This window comes from Hippopotamus amphibius, chromosome 12 (genome assembly GCF_030028045.1).
Source record: "Hippopotamus amphibius kiboko isolate mHipAmp2 chromosome 12, mHipAmp2.hap2, whole genome shotgun sequence".
Classification (NCBI taxonomy): Eukaryota; Metazoa; Chordata; class Mammalia; order Artiodactyla; family Hippopotamidae; genus Hippopotamus; species Hippopotamus amphibius.
In genome coordinates, this window is record NC_080197.1 from 44662190 (window position 1) to 44681428 (window position 19239).

The following is a 19239-nucleotide window of genomic DNA, read 5'->3' on the forward strand; positions in this document are numbered from 1 at the left end:
TATCTCTGCTCTGCTTTTCAAATGACAGGGGAAAACAAAATGTTTATCCAGCATGGGCTAGCTGGAGGAAATAACAGTGTAGTGTTGGCAAACTTTTGCTGAATAAATATAGATACAGTAATAGCTTTAAGAAAAACCTCTGAAGGGGCTAGAAAACAAATGGGTGACAGTTCTTCACAATCCAGGGAACTGGGAATGACGACTTCATTCCAGTTTCCTTTAAGGAATGTGATAAATTAGTCTGTAGATAAAATTGACTATCAAAGCCCAACATCCTCAAAACAAGAACCATGTTAAGTACAGAGAGAATAGGGACGTCAAACCCCAATCAAGGTATTGCGAATGGCTCCCTGGAGAGCAAAGTTCAGACGGGACTGAAGCGGGTGTCTGGGTTCCGAGGGAAACATTAGCTGGACTCAGCTAATGACAGCTGACATATGCACAGGTCATGGCATGGGGACACACATTCAAGTGTTTGCCCTTCCTAAGGAATCTCTCGAGTTAATATTTTCAGCCAAAATATTAACGCTCTGACATTTCAGGATCCCCACCCACTGTGTCTCCAAGGATTAGAAAACAACATAAATAAAAGTGAACTGACCCACAGTGTTCAATTTCTGAACCAGAGAATTCAAGTTAAAAGATAAAAACAACCAGGCAGGTCCGAATCCCTGTTTCTGAGAGCAGGATTCTGCCATGGGTTGCCAGTTTGTTCAGCAAAGATCATGGCAAAGAGGAATTGTGGCGTTCTTTCAGAAAAGTTGATTTAGAAAACTATTTCAGAGCTTCCGATATTGGTTGAATGTGTTATTCTACACAAGTATAACTCAAATCCTTAATTAAAAAAATATCGTGGGACTTCCCTGGGGGTCCAGTGGTTAAGACTCCAGTGCTTCCACTGCCGGGAGTGCGGGTTCGATCCCTGGTCAGGGAACTAAGATCCTGCATGCCACACGGCATGGCCATAAATATAAAAATAAATAAATAAATAATAAAAATTAAAAAACCAAAAATATTAAAAGAAATTTACAAAATTGCAGAACCATTTTGTCACAGATATTCTGACAATGACATTAATTTTTCTTCTTTTTTTTGGTTCCTGTTTGTTCAGCGCTGTGTCACATAGTACATGCTCACAGTACTATTAATTTTTAGAGTGTTACTGAGTTACGTTCATGCATATGCTGGGTATACTGGGACTTTGCAGCACTTCAGTGATTTCTGTAAAGATATTTCTCAGCAAATGCTCGAAAGCCATCAATATCCTCATTCCATTCTGGCGTGGACAGCAGCATCTCAGAGGCTGGTGCAATGCAGTGTCCAGGGTTGACCGCTCCTTACCTCCCTAAACGTACTTTCTAACTGTTTTCTGTTTATTCTTGGAGACTGGGAGGGGAATAACATTTTGGACTGGGGAAATATTCCGGTACATCACACTATATGTTGGGGCAACACACTGTTCTTTCTTTTGCCATGATATTTGGATGACTGGTTATTTGTGATGGCTCCACCAATGCCAGGATGCTCAGTTATCTAAATGTAGACACCTTTTCTACTAATCTGACTCAAGTAAAGCAGCATGAGGCCATTAGAATCCTCAACCTAGTGAAAAAAAAAGCAGTAGAAGAATAGCAAGACATCAATGCTATTGATTGACCCGATGTGCAAGCCTTCACAGCTATATCCACTTACAAGATGTTGCCTACACGGTTTTCATTTTCTTTAGCATTGATGAATGTATGGAAACTCATTTAAATAAATTTAAATAGATTCATGACTAGTGGCTACCACATCGGACAATGCAGCTTTAGTCATTCATAAGAGATATTGGTGAATGGACTTCAGAAAGAGGGATGTTTTCACAAATGCTACCTTGCAGTGCCATGAACCTTTTAAGAAAGCTGGCAAGCTCTCTGGATGAGGGTTTACTTCGCCTTTACTCTGCCAGGCAGTGGTCAAAGATTTCACTGTTTAGTTTGTATTTGTTCCCATGGGATTTTCCCAAGAGCTGCATTTTCAGCATCGAAACAAACATATAACCCAGCAAAGACCAACAAAGGGAACAGAGATATGGAAGTGAAAGGTTAAATCATCCCACATTAGTGCTAAGGGTGTTTCATGAGGATTTCTCTTGGAGACAAGAAAAGTCCCGGGACACAGTACATTTCCAGGGCCATCTATCATGCTCAGTGCTCCTCGGTGTCTCCTGATACCTGGATATAAAACAAGAATCCCATAAGGAATTTCTGAGTGCCACCATTTAGCAGGACAACCTGGAATGGCTCTTTAGGAGGATGGCTGTTTCTTGAGACTTCTGTGCAGCTGCAGGGTAGAAGCAGTCAACACTTTTGGTGTTCAGGCAAAGACAAAATTAGTAGAGCATAACTGGAGAGAAATTTTAAAGCAGTTACTGATCTAAACAACTAAACACAGCATATGCAGCATCCAAGTGCATTTACAATGACAATGACGACAGACAGTCGTTTTCAAAGGTCCTAATCTCTTCTTAGAGTATAAATGGAACTCATACCACTTAAGACCACGCAGAAGCCGCCCACTTTTGAGGGTTTACGGTTGCATGCTTCTCATCAGTATCAATTATTCACCACGCATCTGGTAAAACCCACGTTATCTTAGGAAATATGTTCAACCAAGAAGTTAGCATTTACTGTGGTGTGGCCACAACTGAAATGTCTTCGCTAAGAACATTAACTATTTTGTGGGGGAAATCTGCAATTTTGCTTTGTCTCAAAGGGACCCTGGGAATCGTTTATGCTTAAGAATAATATACATTTTGTATTTGTTTGGAGATTTGGGCAAATTTTGTCTCTAGATTTTCTTCATCAAAGTACAATGTAATTTGCAACTCAATATCTTATTCACTTTCTTTTTAACTTCAGATTTGTTTATATTATTTTTCATGTCTTTATGTAATGCTTTAGAGGTAGGGGGAGAAAGTAGCATTATTCTGAACCTTTCTCAAATCTTTCCTCCTATTGCAATGTTCCTTTTCTATCCTCTTCATGGGCAAATTATTAACTCAAAGAGTCAATAAGGTAGAACTCTTTATTACTTGAATGTAATATATCAGTTTAGCTCTGGAAATGAGGTACCACCCCCCTCTATGGGCACCTGCTGCCTAATTGAATACATTTTTTTTAAAAAAAGCAATGATTTGCTGCATGCTGAGTTTCAAAATCTGGGACATTGTTATACAGACCAAGCCAGCAAGTCTTACAATTTATAGCACATTCATTTGGAGAGTTCTGAAGACTGCCACAGCTACTGTAATCCCTTCAAAATACAACTCCACTAAACTCCATTTTCTGTATTAATTTTGACAATTTATATTTTAAAAATTGTTGGGGGTGAGTGTTGGGATTGATGTTCCACTGTTTTTTTAAAAACATTTTCTCTTGATTTTTAAAAATTGGCTGGTGCATAGTTGCTGGAAACGTTCAATACAAATAAATAACACAGAAACAAAAGTCTTTATATGGTAGCAGTGAGGGTGTGCCCCTCTGATGTCCCTTCAAGAGGGACCCTGTGTTTAGCTGACACCTCCAGCTGTTGAACCCACGGGATCCATGCCCTCCCTGGGATGCTTCTGGCCAACAGCTGAGCACTGTTCACTAGAGTGGAGGCATTCCTGCCCGTCACAGGGCTCTCCATTGGGTTGTCTTTGCTCCTGGGCTGTCCATCCATCTGGCTGAGACTGTCTCAGAGCAGCATTGCAGTATGAGAGTCTTCTTACCCAATTCTCCTTCCACACCCCTCTCTTCTCACAAGTGTCAGGCCTGCATCACAGTCCAAAGGCTCTCCCTGCCTACTGCTGCTCCTTCTCCCCTTCACCCATCGCAGACATTTCCCTAATAAATCTCACACACTTCTAGTTGATTCTTAGCAGTTGCTTCCCAGAGGACCCCGAATAACACACCTTCTTCTAGTCCCTCCCTGCCCCCCACCCTAACTCCTCAAAAGTCAGTAAATATTGATCCCCTGTACTGTAACTGTTGCAGACATTTTATGCAGAATTTCTTTCCTGGCCAAACAATAATTGATTTGGTTTGTCTCTCCACTGACAGACACTTAGGTTGTTTCCAGTTTCACAGGATAACAGGGAAGGCACGTACACTTTTCTTCCCGGAGTTATTGATGAGTAACTGCAGCATATAATTCTAGGAGTGGAATATCTTGGTCAAAGATGGGTGCACATCAAAACTTGGAGATATTATCAAATTACTCTTAAACATTTGTACCAATCAATAGTGCCCATCTGTAGACTGAGGGTTTCTGTTTTCCCGACATATTCACAGCATTGATTATTATCAATTAAAAAAAGTTGTGCCAATCTGCTAAAGAGCTGCATCTCATTACTGTTGTTGGGTGAAGCATGGTTTCGTATGTCTATTTGTAAACTGATGACTTACATATTACATCTATTTTTCTTGTATGCTGTTTTCCTTTTCTTTGATCAAATGCAAGTCTCTCTGTATTTTAGGGAAATGCCTTATATCTGTTATAAGGCAATCCCCACCCTCGCCACCCCAACTGAGGTTTATTCTTGGAGTTTGTTTATGGTGGTGTTCCCTGTTGTAAATAGATGCTACATTTTTATCTTTGACATTAAAAACTTTCTCATGATTGCTAAGCATTTTCTAAGGCCTTTATAAAATATAAATAAAGAGAACACATTTCTGCCAAATCTGTTTGTTATAAGAATTCAGAATGGAATCAGGTAACTAACTGTGGCTAGAATTAAATAAAGTATAGCTGTATGGCTAGATGTATAATTCAAAGGAAAAAATGTTGGTATTACCCTTCTAGATTCCACTGTAGACTACAAAGACACTGTACTAAAATGTTGGCCTCTGATTTTCATTGCTTCTAGCATTTCCATAATAATTAGAAGAAAAATTTCAAATACTTTAAGTAGTTCCATTTTCCATTTTCCATTTTCCATTTTCCAATGATCTCCCTCAGTTTAATCCTGTTAAAAACAGCTTCCAGTTACTTAAGGAATCCCCATAATGACTTGGAAATCAAAACTGCCAGATGCTGAATTAGGATGGTGAAAAGAAACAGACAACATGATACACTCGTCTCTCATTCTATCTATAGATTATTAGAAGAACATCAAATTTACGGGAAAGATTGGGGACAAGGGGGAGAATTCTTAAACTGTCTAAAAATACTACCATTAAAAAAAATCCAAACACATGACTTCCGCCTACAACATTCTATGACCCCAACACATATAACAGGGAGCGTAATACCATTTACTCAATCGTGAAGACCTCAACGTTCCCATTCATTCACCAATCTTTACACCGGAAAAGGGAGAAAAAAACAAGATGAAAACTCTGGAATTCTTACACTCACATACGTGCATAATACATGTCAATGACCACCTGTGGGTGCACAAATCATTTTTTAAATGCACTTTATTCAGAGGAGGAATTGTTCTTACTGAAGAAATCTGAACTTACCTCCTTGTTCATCCAACATAACCAAAGTCCTGATACCAGCATCTTTACTCTACATTCCAATAATGGTAGCAAAGTGGAAAAAGAGTTAGAGAGAGAAAAGAGAGAAAGAGAAATCAGTAAGGGGACACTTAGCCCTAGAAATGGAAAATGAAGAAGGACCAAAGGAAAAAGAGGGAGGAAACATGGCAAAGAATATGAGGGGTTGGGGAGGGACTCAGCGAAGGGGGTCGCCTGTGGATTTGCTTCGTCAGTAATTCTCAGCTGGAAGAGGGGGATGTAGCTCAGTCTCCAAGGGGCAGGGCTAGGGATGGGGCTTGGCATGGACTTGGAATATACCCACTTAATATTATAGTGTGACTTTATATCTGGAAAATAAGAATGCCTATAGTTTTTGTAACACCAGCCACAGAAAACAAATCTTTCAGAATCTTTGAGGCTAAATCTTCTCTGGCATGATAAGTCAGAAAGTTTCCATCAGTGAACTGGGAAGTGGTGCTCCTCTGAAAATATGTATAAGAAGCTTGGGGGTGGCAGTGAGATTTCTAGGTTTATCCAAAAAAATGACTGCTTCACATAGGTTGAGAAACAGCTCAAAAGGAAATTCAAACTTCCATTTTTTTTCTCTACGGAGAGAAGTTCTGCATGATTTAGAAAAGGGATTGACAGATGAGAAATAAGGGCTTTTTCTAATGAAATCTAAAATTCTGCACAATAATACCATGTGAGAAAATAATTCATCCACAAGCTTTACTGCCATTTTCTTGTTAACTCCTTATGATCTAAAGAAACCAAACAGCCCTAGACTATTTGGTGGAGGGGAGTGGGAGTTGGTGGGTGGGAAAAAAGGAGCAGAGGTATTTGCATTGCTCATACTTAGGAATCGTCATTTCCAGGAATTCTAACTAGTTAGCAAAGACCTTCCATTTAACAGGGTGATTGTTAATAGGTATTAAATGGTAGTGCTTACAGTTTGGAGTAATTATTTTTTCAAAGAAAGCTCATGGTGTCCCCTAGAGTAAATTCTAAAATACATCTCTTATGGCCCCATTTATTTTCGACTGACTTATGTTAAACTAAGAGAGAGATGTTAGTGGAGGTAAACAAAAAGGTTTTTTTTTTTTTTTGAACAGTATTTCAACAATTCAATTCTAATAGTGCTTTAAAAAAAAACAAAACACTGAAAATTATTTCTGTGAGCTTTTAGAAACTCACCATTTCAGAGAATGTGTGCAGTTAATTCTCCTGGACAGAAAAGCCCATTTTACTTTTTCAAAAAAAAAAAAAATTAAATGAAAGATTCTTTAAATTCTATAGTGCTTTACAATTTTCAAAAGTTTCACATACATGATTTCATATAATCCCATATGAACCCCTTTTTTAACCCCTACACCTCTATGGCCCCTTCCCTCTTCCCTCTCCCCACTGGCAACAACTGGTTTGTTCTCTATACTTGTGAGTCTGCTTCTTTTTTTGTTTTAGTCACTAGTTTGTTGTGTTTTTTAGATTTCACATATAAGTGACATCATACAGTATTTGTCTTTCTCTGTCTGACTTATTTCACTTAACATAATACCCTCCAAGTCTCTCCATGTTGCTGCAAATGGCAAAATTTCATTCCTTTTTATGGGTGAATAGTATATATATATATACAACCCCCCCCCAGCTTCTTTATCCATTCACCTGTTGGTGGACACTTGGGTTGTTTCCATACATTGGCAACTGTAAATAATGTTGCTAAAACACTGGGGTGCATGCATCTTTTCTGTTTGAACACATTTTGATAAGCTTTAGCTGCAAAGTCAGGATGTAGTTTGGAGAGTGATGGCTCAGGATGACTTCATGAGTCGTTGACAGCACAGATTCTGGAGCTAGACTCTGCCCTGGAATCCTGGTGATTTTTTTCTCCTGGCTGTGGGACCTCAGGCAAATGTCGTAATTGCTCTGTGCCTCAGTTCTCTCATTTGTAATATTGAGATCATAACAGTTCATACCTCAATGAGTTGTTATGCGAATTCAATGCATTAATAGGCAGCATGTTCTAGAGCAGTGCCTGGCCTATAGTTAGTGTTACCCCAGCGTTTATAAAATAAATACCTTCACAAACTGCATCTATAGCAGGATATCTGGGCAAACTAAATATATCATCATTACTGACTAGCTTCAGAAGCTTCTAGACCACCGCCTCTCAACCTTTAATGTGCATATGAACTCCCTGCAGAGGAAACACCTTGTTGAAATGTAGATTCTGACTCAGTAGGATTGAGGTAGAGCCTGAGATTTTGCATTTTGAACAAGCTTGTTGATGCTGGCTGGTGCAGGGACGTACATCGAGCAGCAAGATTCTATACCCCATAAAACATTTCAAAATCTTTTCTCTTAAACGTGTTGTAAATGGAGATTCATCTACACTAACCTGTATTACAACAATTTCTGTGCCTCTTTTCTGCAAATTTTAGCCATTGCTTGTGAGAAAAAACTGCAAAAAGCAGATGGCTCATTCAGGCATGTGGATGTGACAATGCAAGTTCTGGTGAGAACAGAGTCATCTCAGAGAGCATCTTCTCCTCTGGGGACCCAACTCAAGGCCATGCATGAGATCCATTCTACCGGGGACAACGGGTGGGAAACAAGTGAGTGATTTCAGTTTAGTCGAACTAGCTCTCGTCTGTTGACTCTTTCTGCTCTACCCATTTATTTTACATGGTGCCCTGCAAGTATACTTTCCTATTTGTTCAACTTGTGCTCAATGTTTCAGCACTGGAATGACTCACAGAACATTCATGCCCCAATTTGGGAGAACAGAAGCAGTAAGCACAGACCAGGGAGTCAGGAATGCTGGATCGTGTTAGCTGGACGTGAGACGGGGGAAGAGTCTTCATATTTAAGATACGCAGACAGATGCTAAACAAGATTGGGGGTTGATTGCTAGGCTGGTTCACTCACTCACTCTGTTTGTTCCTTCATTCATTCACTAACTGGTTATTGAGCCTCCACTCTGCCCCAGGCACTAAAATAAGGGCCAGACAAACGCATGGCTTCTCAACTGTGCTTCACAATTCAGACGCAATTTGGTCAAGTGGACAGAGCTGGCATCCAGGAGTCAGTAACTCTGAATTCTAGACTTATCTTTCCAGTTCTATTGTTCTAGAGTCAACTGTTCTATGTCTTGGCTTTCCTAGCTGTCAGACCGGGGTCAGAAACAGTTCCCTCACTTCTCAGGACTTATAAAGACAAAATGAGCTACAGTAAGTAAAAGCTTCTACTAGTTCAACTCCATGCGAAGCTGTGATCTAAACACTGAGATAAAGGATTTCATTTGTGTGGAATCTCAATCTGTTTAGAATGAGTTGCTGTGTTTGTTTCCTTAGATCCTTTTGCTTTTTGTGGAATTCTCAAAATTTTTGAAAATATTGTGGAAGGGAAGTGCTGTAAGAATTCACACTCTGGAATCAGGTTGATCTGGGTTTGAATTTCACCTCTGTCGTTTGCATCTGTGTGTCTCAAGCAAGTTCCTTACCCACTGTGGACTTCAATTTCCTCCTTGGTAAAGTGGAGAGCAAAGCCGTAGTAAAAGGTGACTATGGGGATTAAATTAGATTCTATGCTCTGAGCACAGAATCTGGCACATAGTAGGTTCTCAGTAAATGTTAGAACTTATATTTGGCTCCACTGTTTTGCTGATAACTTTTACCAAAACAACTGGATGGTCCTTTAGAGGAATTAGGAGGGCAAGAGAGAAAGGATAGGGATGGGGACGATATCTCGGGGGAGGCAGAACATTACTTTCTCTGATTCCTTAAGGAGTGTTATGTTTTAATAGTTAGGAGGGAGAGGAGGCTGTTCTATTCTTGTCTTAGCTCAATTCTTGGTTCCTGTTTGAGATTCCTGAGAAATTTGTCTACCTATGAACAGGGGGAGTTGGACATGTCAGTGATTTTTTTTTTTTTCATTTCTTTTTTACTTTTTATTTCTCTATTCCTATTTTTTTCTTGCTGATGAACTAAGAGTATGTTTATAGAACATTTTAAAGTCTTTTGTCATCCTAAAATGCTTTCCCCAAAATCCAATACATCTGAGCTAAAACCAGGACAGTCTGGGTACTCTCTTAACTGCTAGAGTTCCGAAAGACCCCTCGTCTGACTACTTGAAAACAATTGCTCAGCCTGAATTTTCCACCTTTAGTAGAAAGTCTGGCATAACAAAGACATAGCTGTAGAATACCTATTTTCTTCTTGTGACCAAAGTGTTTTGAAAAATAAGTTGGAATGAAAAGAAAAGATGCTAAAACACCCTTAAATATTGGGGAGCCCTCAGTAACCATCACTCCCTGAAAGCTCTGTGTGGGGCTTTCGGATCAGCCTGCTCTACAGCAGAGTAGCTTTTCCTTGCTTTGTTTTATAGCCCAAGACATTCATGTATAGACCCCGTTTCCTGCAGTTAGTATTAGCAGAGTTAATTTTTTTGCCTGGAATCAAATAGTCCCTCCTTGAGAACACATTCTTGATTCTCCCTCTAGAATTCATTGTCCCCTTCTCTGTGCTCCTGAGACAGGTGTGGCCTTGAATTTGGAGAGCTATTTTTATATCTGTTTCCCTGCATGATATCAGTTTTTATCTTTCACCCCCAGTAGGGCATTCCATAAACATTTGTTGAAAGGCATCCATTTCAGAGCCAGTTCCCCACTCCAGGCTGGGAACCAAGCGCTATGTGATTTCTAATCTTTTTACATGTGTACGGTATTCAGCTTTTCTGAACTTTCTCCACTGACCTCTGTGTAACTTTACATCGTTCTTGATACACTGATGATGGTTTCTTTTAAAAAACAAGCCTCCATGCCTTCCACTCTGTTACACCTTAAAGTCCACGAGGGACGGCACAAAGTCAGTCCTACATTCTACAGAAAGTGGGACTGTTTGCCTTAGGGAAACTTCACAAGTTGAGTAACCTTTTCTGTCTTTGAGACTGAATTTCAAGAAGCATCCAGCTCAATTCACATTATATGGCACTGATGCACTTTGGGATCATGGGCGAGATCCTGAAATTTCAATGCTCAGATTTTCCAAATGATTCCTGCCCTTGATGAATATTTAATGCTGATTCTCTTTAAAGAGAATTTCCTTCTTGATTGAAAAGCAGAATGTCATCTGACTAGCCAATGCCCTAGACACAAGGGATGTTTGACCATCAATATAAAATAACCCAGGAGGATGTAAGAGCAATCAGTCTAGTCTAATAAAGCCTTGCTCATAATTTCCTAAGGATGGACAGTCTAATAGCCTCCTTCATTTATTAGAAGTAGGAGACAGCATCCATCTGTTTCACCCCCTGTTTTAAGATGCAACTTCATGCTTGATGGAGAAACACTTTAGGAAAAACAAAAATGTATGATTTGAGAATGCTACTTCAATCAATAGAGCTTTTGAGATGTTTTTTGTTTTTCTGTTTTTTTTTTCCAGAATAAATTAGAGCAGACACTCCTCTTCCAAGACTGGCCAACATTGCCTGAAATTTAAGAAGACACAAAGAAAGAAGTGTCTGTGGCCCAAAGACACCAATGGGGCAGGGGCCAGTTGGGAAAAGTGTGTTGGATGCATTTCTCCATCACTTTCCATGTTCTAGACATTGTTTCACAGGTGGGCAAACTGGTGATAGTTTCTGTAGTTTAGACATTTACTTCACATGTGCATATACACAAATGAAAATGAAATATGACCTTGGAGGCTATGGTTGAAGGTCATAAAGACGCATTAAGATAATGATGTCAGCTGACTCCTGGGCTCCCTTCCTTCTGGTCACCGTGAGAGCTCCTGTGGGGATGTTACTGAGATTTGTTCCTTTCACTTTCATGACAGGTGAGGGGCAATACATCTACTCTAAAAGCCTCGCCAGCACTCTTAGGTTTAGAATATCTGGCTCCTTCTTGGTCCTCAAGTATTTCTGTGTAAGTAGTGTTCCCGGGATAGAGCCGAGAAAACATTTCTCTTCCTTAAGAAGCAAAGGCTGCTTTCCTGCACTGCTGAGGGCCCTTTGTTGGCTGACCTTCCCGCGGGTGCCAATTTGTGCTATGCTGCAGGCTCAAACCGTCATTTTTCATGATAATAGTTTTCCTTCAGTGGACCCCCCCACCCTTCCCCGGGGGGTCCTCCCAGCTCCTGGTTGCCACCTTCTCCACCCCTTCCTGTGGCAATTCACATGTAGCTATATTTCATGCCTAGCTGAGAAGCTGAAGCTGCAGAAATACAGGAAAGTGTTTGCCTTCTATCGTGTGAGAGGTGGCTGCCCTTCCTTTTAGCTTATAAAATTTATCGTTTTCTCCTTTCATGTCATTGCATAAGCAATTTACAGTAGCATGAGGCAAGTAGGCTCATTTAATCATTCTGCTAGAAAACCCCCAAGATCTCTAAAGAGGATAACCACACATGAATTTATACGTTGATAAGCATTTTCAAAGCATAGCTAAAACAGCATCTCACTGAATAAAAACGATTAGACTTGTTTTATTCAGTTAAGATAAATATAGCTCATCCAATTCTTTTTCCACTTCATCTCTCCCAATGGGCAAGTTCAATGAATCCATTTATTCTTCCTGGCTGACTGCTGTTCTCCCAAATTGGAATGAGCGAGGTTTACTGCAAATGCCCTTTTGATTCCATTATTGCTCTCTGCCCTATTTTACCCATTTAAAAATAGCCTGGGATTCATTAACCATGCCTTGCAAATGGATGTTCAATCCAGAGTCAGGAATATAAAAGAGCTTCTATATTTACATGACTAGACTTGATGTTTCCCTTTATTAAAGGATTTTCCTATCATTCCATGAATTTTAGTGCCTGATCCTAAAGGTAACAATTTCTGAAAATGTCATGCCTCTATAGATTCAAAATTTTCAAAATCATATGTGTGGCTAAAGTTAAAACAGAAGGCCAAGACTGAATGCAATTTAGAGGCATCAAAATCGGTACAAATACGGATTTTGCATAGATAATTCCTGTATATACTAAAAAATAGCTCTGATTTGCTTTTGTGATTTCTTGGGAGAATTTATTTACTTGGAAATACCATCCTCCTCTGCTTCCCAGACTATGAAGAAGACAGGCTGGGCTGGAGGGAGAGTGAATACTTTGATGGCTACCTGGCATCTTAAATATAGCATCTCTCTCATTATGTGGCTTTCTGGTAACTACATTCACACTGGAATCAGTGGGACAGTGGCCTAGGGAAAGACAAAGGGTCTAGGCAAAGAATATGTTAGCCAAAGGAATTAGTTCATCTTAAAATATGGTCATTCCTTACCTCTTCAACCAGTTGTAGCATACGACGGGTGCTTTCCAGTGACTAAGACAAAAAACATAAATATTATGAGTACAGGATCCAGACGTCTTGGAAAATCAGACAAACTTTCTTCATTTGGGAAACACAAAGAGTTGTTATCACATGTTCTTTGAAGCTCGTAACTGAAACACAACTTCAATCTCTTTCCTATCAGGCTTTCTACATAATGAGATTCCCTAAAGCAACTACATTAAAGCTGACTGTCATAAAATCAAAACCATATGAAGCTGATCTTGATATCAAAGACAAAGTAATCTGGAAAAGATAATTTTGCATGTGCAGGAGGCATGAAAAATTATCTCAAATACTCAGAGGACTAATTTGGCCTCCCCAGATCAGGAATATTGAATTTTAAAGATAAACATCATTTTTCATGAACTGAGATGAATCTAACATCGAGTTTCTTATGAAGCTCCTAGAAACACAATTGGAAGTTCTTATCTGTACAAATTATGTTGTTGCCTTAGGGTGGAAAAAAAATCAAGCATGTCTGAAATAACTAGTCTGCAGAAGACAGCTATAATAATTATTTTCATCCTTAGGTAAGAAAAAAATGAATGCAGTGCTGGTCCCTTGGGCACAGTGTGGTCATTTTTTTCTCAGTTACTTTGAAAGGACTACAATCCAGCCACCAGTGTGATTTCTCAAAAGCTGAGCTCTTAAGTGACAAACTTATTTTGGACAAGAGTTTGCAGAAATGTGAAGAATGTTCACGTTCCTGGAAGGACTGTCAGCAGGTTGCATTTTGAAATAAAATGTCTGTAAGCAGTGGTGTGCTGGTAAATGTTTAACAGTGGACTCTCCAGAAAAAAAATACGTGTGTGTGTGTGTGTGTGTGTGTGTCTTATTTTAATGATATGAAGGATGACTAGCACAAAATTTACAAATAATAATAAAATACACAGTACACTTTATTGTAAATTCCGTAGAGCCAATCGATTCTCATAGGAAGCTTTGGCTGATTTTTGTTGAACACTTGCATCCACAGCTAAGCACGCGTAGAGCAAGTGTAGTTCTGGCATGAACGCTGGTTGATATATTCGTGTACATTAATGAATAAAAGTGAAAGAATGAAGATGTGTATTGGAATTTAATTCATTTGTCAGTGATGCAAGTGGCTTCTCTGCTGAAGAGAATCATAGTTTTCAAATACTGGAGGATTTTCTCAATTTGAGGTGCTATTCAGAATGCATACTTTTAAGTTTAATCTGTATTATTTCTATTTTTCCACTTCCTTAAGTCTAGAGGATAAACAAAACAATAGGTCAAGCCCTGATTTGTATGCTTGCAGATTCTATGGTATAAATATTTTTTCCCTCTCTGATTTCTAAGTACACCATGGCGTCACTGAAGGTGAACTTGGGAAGGTTCATGGTAAGACGCCAGTAGACGGTATCCTCACGCTACAGATACAACGCATGCCGACGACTTTGAAAGCGTAGATAGTAGTAAAATCATTAGGACGTGATGAGATTTGAGTATTTATTACCTTTGATTTTAATGTAATCTATTTAATTGTCAGTTTATATAATTGAGTTTTAATACCAGCTTGCAAAGTTCTGGACAATGTAACAACCAGCTTTCAGAACTGAGCCATTTCCAGCACAAGGCTGGCTGTAAGACACCCAAAGACGTTGCTTTTCTTAGTGGATCTTGACTCTACATTTCTAGCAGTTGGGAGTTTGGGCTCAGTCACTGATCTGCATGTAAGTTTTATAACCAACCCATTCCTGTCTGCAGAGACCTTAGGTATACAAGAAACAAAGTCCTACTCTTCCTTTTTTTTTTTTTTTTGAGTCAAGAGAAGAAGCCCTTTTCCCACCTCAACCTGAGTAAGACAAACTACGCAGCTCCCATCTTCTGCTCCCTTCCTAAGTCTCCATCCCTCACCTCATCAGCCAGCTGATCAGCCCTCCGCTGCATCTCCTCCAGCTCATTGCGCATGTCCGCGTCTTCAGCCATGGTAGCGGTGGGGGGTGGTGGGGCGCCTGGGCGGGGGCGTCAGTGATGCTTTTGGCCACGCAACCTGGAAAGAAGCAGGTTTGAACATGTGAGAGGTTGTCTGTGTACACGCAGGTGTGCTCAACTGTGAAAGATCTAAATTGTCCATACTGTTTCCGCGACTCAGTTATCTTCTGAACTGGAAGCCACACACAGTCAGGAGTCCTCTGTGTTATGCTCTTTCTCCAAAAGCCACCGTGAATGCCTATCTGCCTACTTTACAATGGAGAGAGATACTTGTCTACTTATGAAGTATTTTTTAAGATACACACCACTCTCCGGGTTGGAATACCTTTAACTTCTCACCTTTATTTTTATTTTTATTTTATTTTTAACAGCTTTATTGAGGTGTAATTGGCATACAATAAATCCCAAATCTTTGAAGTATCCAATTTGAGAAGTTTGACAGATGCATACTCCCAGGAAGCCATGACTACAAGAAAATAAACAGACCCATCACCCTGCAAAGTTTCCTCCTGCCTTTTGTAATCCGACTCACCCACCCATCCCATCTCACTGTACCCTCCGTGCCAACACATCTGCTTATCTGCTTTCTGTCACTATAAATTACTTTGCATTTCCTAGAATTCTCTATAAATGGAATGATACAGTATGGACTATTTTTTATCTGGCTTCTTTCACTTAACATAATCGTTTCGAGATTCATTCAAGTTGTAGCATGTACTAATAGTTCATTCCTTTTTGCTGTTGAGTAGTATTCTGCTGTATTTAGAGACATTTAGAAGCAAAAGACAGGAAGTCTTTAGTCTCTTTCAGCTGTTATCAGAGGTTGCCAAGAGGGCTTACGTAGGGGTGCATAGGAATTTTTCCAAAGAAGGATGGGCCCTTGGTCCTGAAATGAGCATTTTTCTGGTTACTCTCCTGGAATCCTGTATAGTGCAAATTATAGGTAACCAGGCAAAGCTCTCTCCAGAGCCAACGGCCCCTTTCTTTCCCTCCCCCACCTCCTCCATTCTAGCCACCAGAATATGTACTCATGATATGATATAGAGTTTTAAATGCTTTGCATTTTACTTAAGCACAAGTCTCCATTGTAGAAATTAGGGATCTAGAAAAGAGAAATTGGAAGGAATTTATACCAAGTCACTCCTGAACCTAGAGATGAGCAGAAACAAAATTCCCGTGTTCCTTTGAGACAGGGATCTGCCCTCCAGGATAAAATGGTAACAGAGAAAACCCTGAGAATATTGTGGCTTGTAGCTTTGATGTCAGAAACACCTAGCTGGACTGTTGGCTCTGGCACCCAGTTGCTGGTTGACTCTGGGCAAGTTTATCACTGTCTCTGAGCCCCAGCTTTCTCAACAGGGCAAGTAATACCAGTCTCATTGGCTTGTGGGGACGGGCATATATCATAGAAAGTTCTGATCAAACCTTGTTTGTAAGGATATGGGAAATTAATATTCAGAAAGCCTTGCTCATGCAGGATAAACCTGTACCCTTTGCTAAGAGTGGAGCAAATCCAGTGTTTGTTAATTAGCTTTCCTTCACTGATGGCTGGGGCCAGAGGCATGTTGCTGCGGCACTGAACACCCGTGGAAGCCTGAAGCCAGGGAAACCAGCGGAGTACCCAAGTCTCCAGTCTCCAAGGAGCACCTCTCAAAGGATTTCCACGTGGAGACAAACAAGAGCGCCTTCTTGCCCTGTTCTCCATCTTTGTATTTTGCTGCTGGGTTCCTTGGTGGAACTTCTTCCTTCAGTCTAAGCCAGCAACTGACCTTTCCATTTAATAGGCCAATTTGTTAGAAGACAGAGGTCTGTGTGCTTTCAGACCTGCAGTACTGTTGCTGTTTCCCCCTCCTCTACGTCTGTGTGCCAATGTGCCCCCCCGCCCCCTCTCTCAATTACACACACACACACACACACACACACAGGTCTCATGTGTTTCCTTGGCAATCACCTCTCAAAGTTGCTATTCTCAGCTCTTGAAGAACAGATGCAGGCCCCCTGTGTTCAAGCTGATGGTCACCTGTAAAGATCCGGCTGATGGGCAGTTGGACAGTGTCAGCAAAGCGCTATATAGACACCTTGCTTTCATCACTTTCACAGTCCCCACCACCACAGGAGCTGCCACCCCTTAGCCTGCTCTAAAGGGTATGTCTGTGATTGGGGGGTGGGCAATGAAGCTAACAGATCTCAAATGCACGGCATTTCAGAGCTGAAAAAGCGATGTTCACTTTCCTCATAAGAATGGGGGAAGTGAAGGCATGGACTGCACCTCCAGATCTTCAGTCAGGATGTTTATTGCTGATATTAGATTGCCGCCGCAAACCCTAAACCCATGCATATTAGCATCCTAAGAGACAGCACCTGAAGAAGCATCACGACGGTGATTAGTAGTGATTTCAGTAGCTGAAAGGACGTTAATAGTGAAATGACATTTATTATCTAGGTGACATGCAACACTTCACTCACATTCGCACATAATCTCCATCCTGTCTGTTCCCTGAGCTGGCAGTATGGCCCCATCCAGCAAAGCCTGCTTAGTAAGTGAGGAAATTAGAAGCAGAACCACTCAAATCTATTCCCTGGGGCTCTGATATGAGACTATCTCCCAGTCCATGAAGGGCCCAACAGGACCCTATTAATTATGTCAAATCACCAGTGTTTAGCAAAGGATCTGGCCCCTAGTAGGTGTTCAGTTCATGTGAATTGACTTGTTGAATGAATGAATGGACTGTTCTGACACCCCCAGGTGGCATCTGATGCTTCCAAGACATCAGTTTTCCAGGTGTGGTCCAGGACAGTGCTTCTAAAGTCTCAGTGGGCTTCAGAATCACCAGAAATCTTATTGAAACAAATTGCTAGGTCCCACTCTCAGAGATTCTGGGCCAGTTGGTCTGAGATGGGGTCCCAGAGTCTCCATTTCTAACAAGCCTCTGGGAGATGCTGATGTTATTGGCCCACAAACTGTACTTTGAGTAACTGATGTATAGCACACTGTCCTGGAATGTGAATGTGTCACCAGGTGGAGTGGGGCAAGGTCCTGTGGTCACTGAGGGTAGAGGGAACAGTGGGCTCAACCAGGGGCTGCAGGGAAGTCAGAGTTACCAAATCCAGATCACTGCCTGTTTTCCTACCGGCTGTGAGCGAAGGATGGTTTTTACATTTTAAGATGGTTAAAAAGACTCAAAGAGGAAAAACGTTTTGTACATGTGAAAAGTGCACAAAATTCAAGTGTTGGGGCCCATAAATAAAGCTTTTTGGAGCTCTTCCACACCCACTGGCTTCCCTATCGTCCATGGTCCTTTCAGGTCACAATGGCAGAGCTGAGTGGTTGCCAGAGACCATGTGGCCCTCAAAGCTGAAAATATATACTCTCTGGTTCTGAACAGCTTCTGATCCCTTGGTTAAATAAAGTTAAACAGAAATCCTTAATGCATTTCCTGTCCACAGGGCACCGTATATTTGCTATAGGCAGAAGCAAGGTAGGGTGTGTTCTTCTGTCTGTATTTATCTGTCAAATTCCCTTTGCCTGGAGCTTCCTATGATGGGGTTTGTCTTTCCTGGACCATACTTTAAAACAAGAAATGATGCCCAGAGTACAATATAGAAGTGAATTTACCTTTGATGGACAGAGTTTTAGGGCTGCAAATCAGGTTTAATCCATGTGATTAATCTGGGATGCCTGCACAGCCCTCGTAAAGATGCCAAATTTTCACAACCAGCTGCAGACCAAGGTTCCCAGCCTCAGCATCAGAACCAGGCGGTTTGCGTCAGAGGCAGAGACATCTGAGTATCTGTCGCTGTTGACGTACACGGTACAAAGCGGGCTGGTTGCAGTTATCCCTTGATGTCAAGTGCAATTTGTAAAGCTCTCGTTCTCATTCTACATCCAAGTCTATTTGAGACCCACGTTGGACACGGGGCAGACGGGCTCCAGAGAAAACCCTTTCTCCATCATCAAGGGGCTTACTTATTCACATGAACTAAGCTAAGACTGCTTTCTCGATGTAGCATCTGGACTCAAATATGGGGTTAGCACTCAGGAAGAGCAGGTCGGTGCGCATATTTAGGTGTGTGCTTTTGATATACGAAGTTGACAGAGACATGGATGGCTATTATGCCGGGGACATCAGCTGTTAGTGCAAGTGCTGTAGGGCAGGAATGTCATGGAAAAAGTGTAGGCGGAGTACACCCTGAGCTAACTTCTATTTCTCTCCGTTTCACACTTTAATTAAAAAGACAAACCAACAAACCTATATACATCAATACTCATTGGCTGAATTATCAAAGAGAGCTGAAACCTACATCTTTGTGTTTCCCTACACCGCTAATCACTCGAACAAAGCTTCTGTAGGACGGACCCCTTTCCTTCTGTAGACCCTGCCTGCTTTCTGGTGGAGATAGGCTTGCAAATGCAGCAGAAACTTATGAAAGACTCACTGTGTTCAAAAAG

The 19239-nt window shown here is 40.8% G+C and overlaps 1 protein-coding gene across 3 annotated transcripts in view; it reads right to left on the reverse strand.

The window, feature by feature from the left end:
* Positions 1–19239, reverse strand: part of SNAP25 (synaptosome associated protein 25) — a 79316-nt gene that overhangs the window by 14581 nt on the left and 45496 nt on the right. For all 3 annotated transcript variants that reach the window (XM_057702004.1, XM_057702005.1, XM_057702006.1), the window contains 3 exons: positions 14712–14847; positions 12783–12824; positions 5490–5538 (listed from right to left, as the gene is read on the reverse strand). In XM_057702004.1, coding sequence (XP_057557987.1) covers positions 5490–5538; positions 12783–12824; positions 14712–14783 — 163 coding nt within the window. In that variant the 5' untranslated portion in view covers positions 14784–14847. The remainder of the gene's footprint in view (positions 1–5489; positions 5539–12782; positions 12825–14711; positions 14848–19239) is intronic.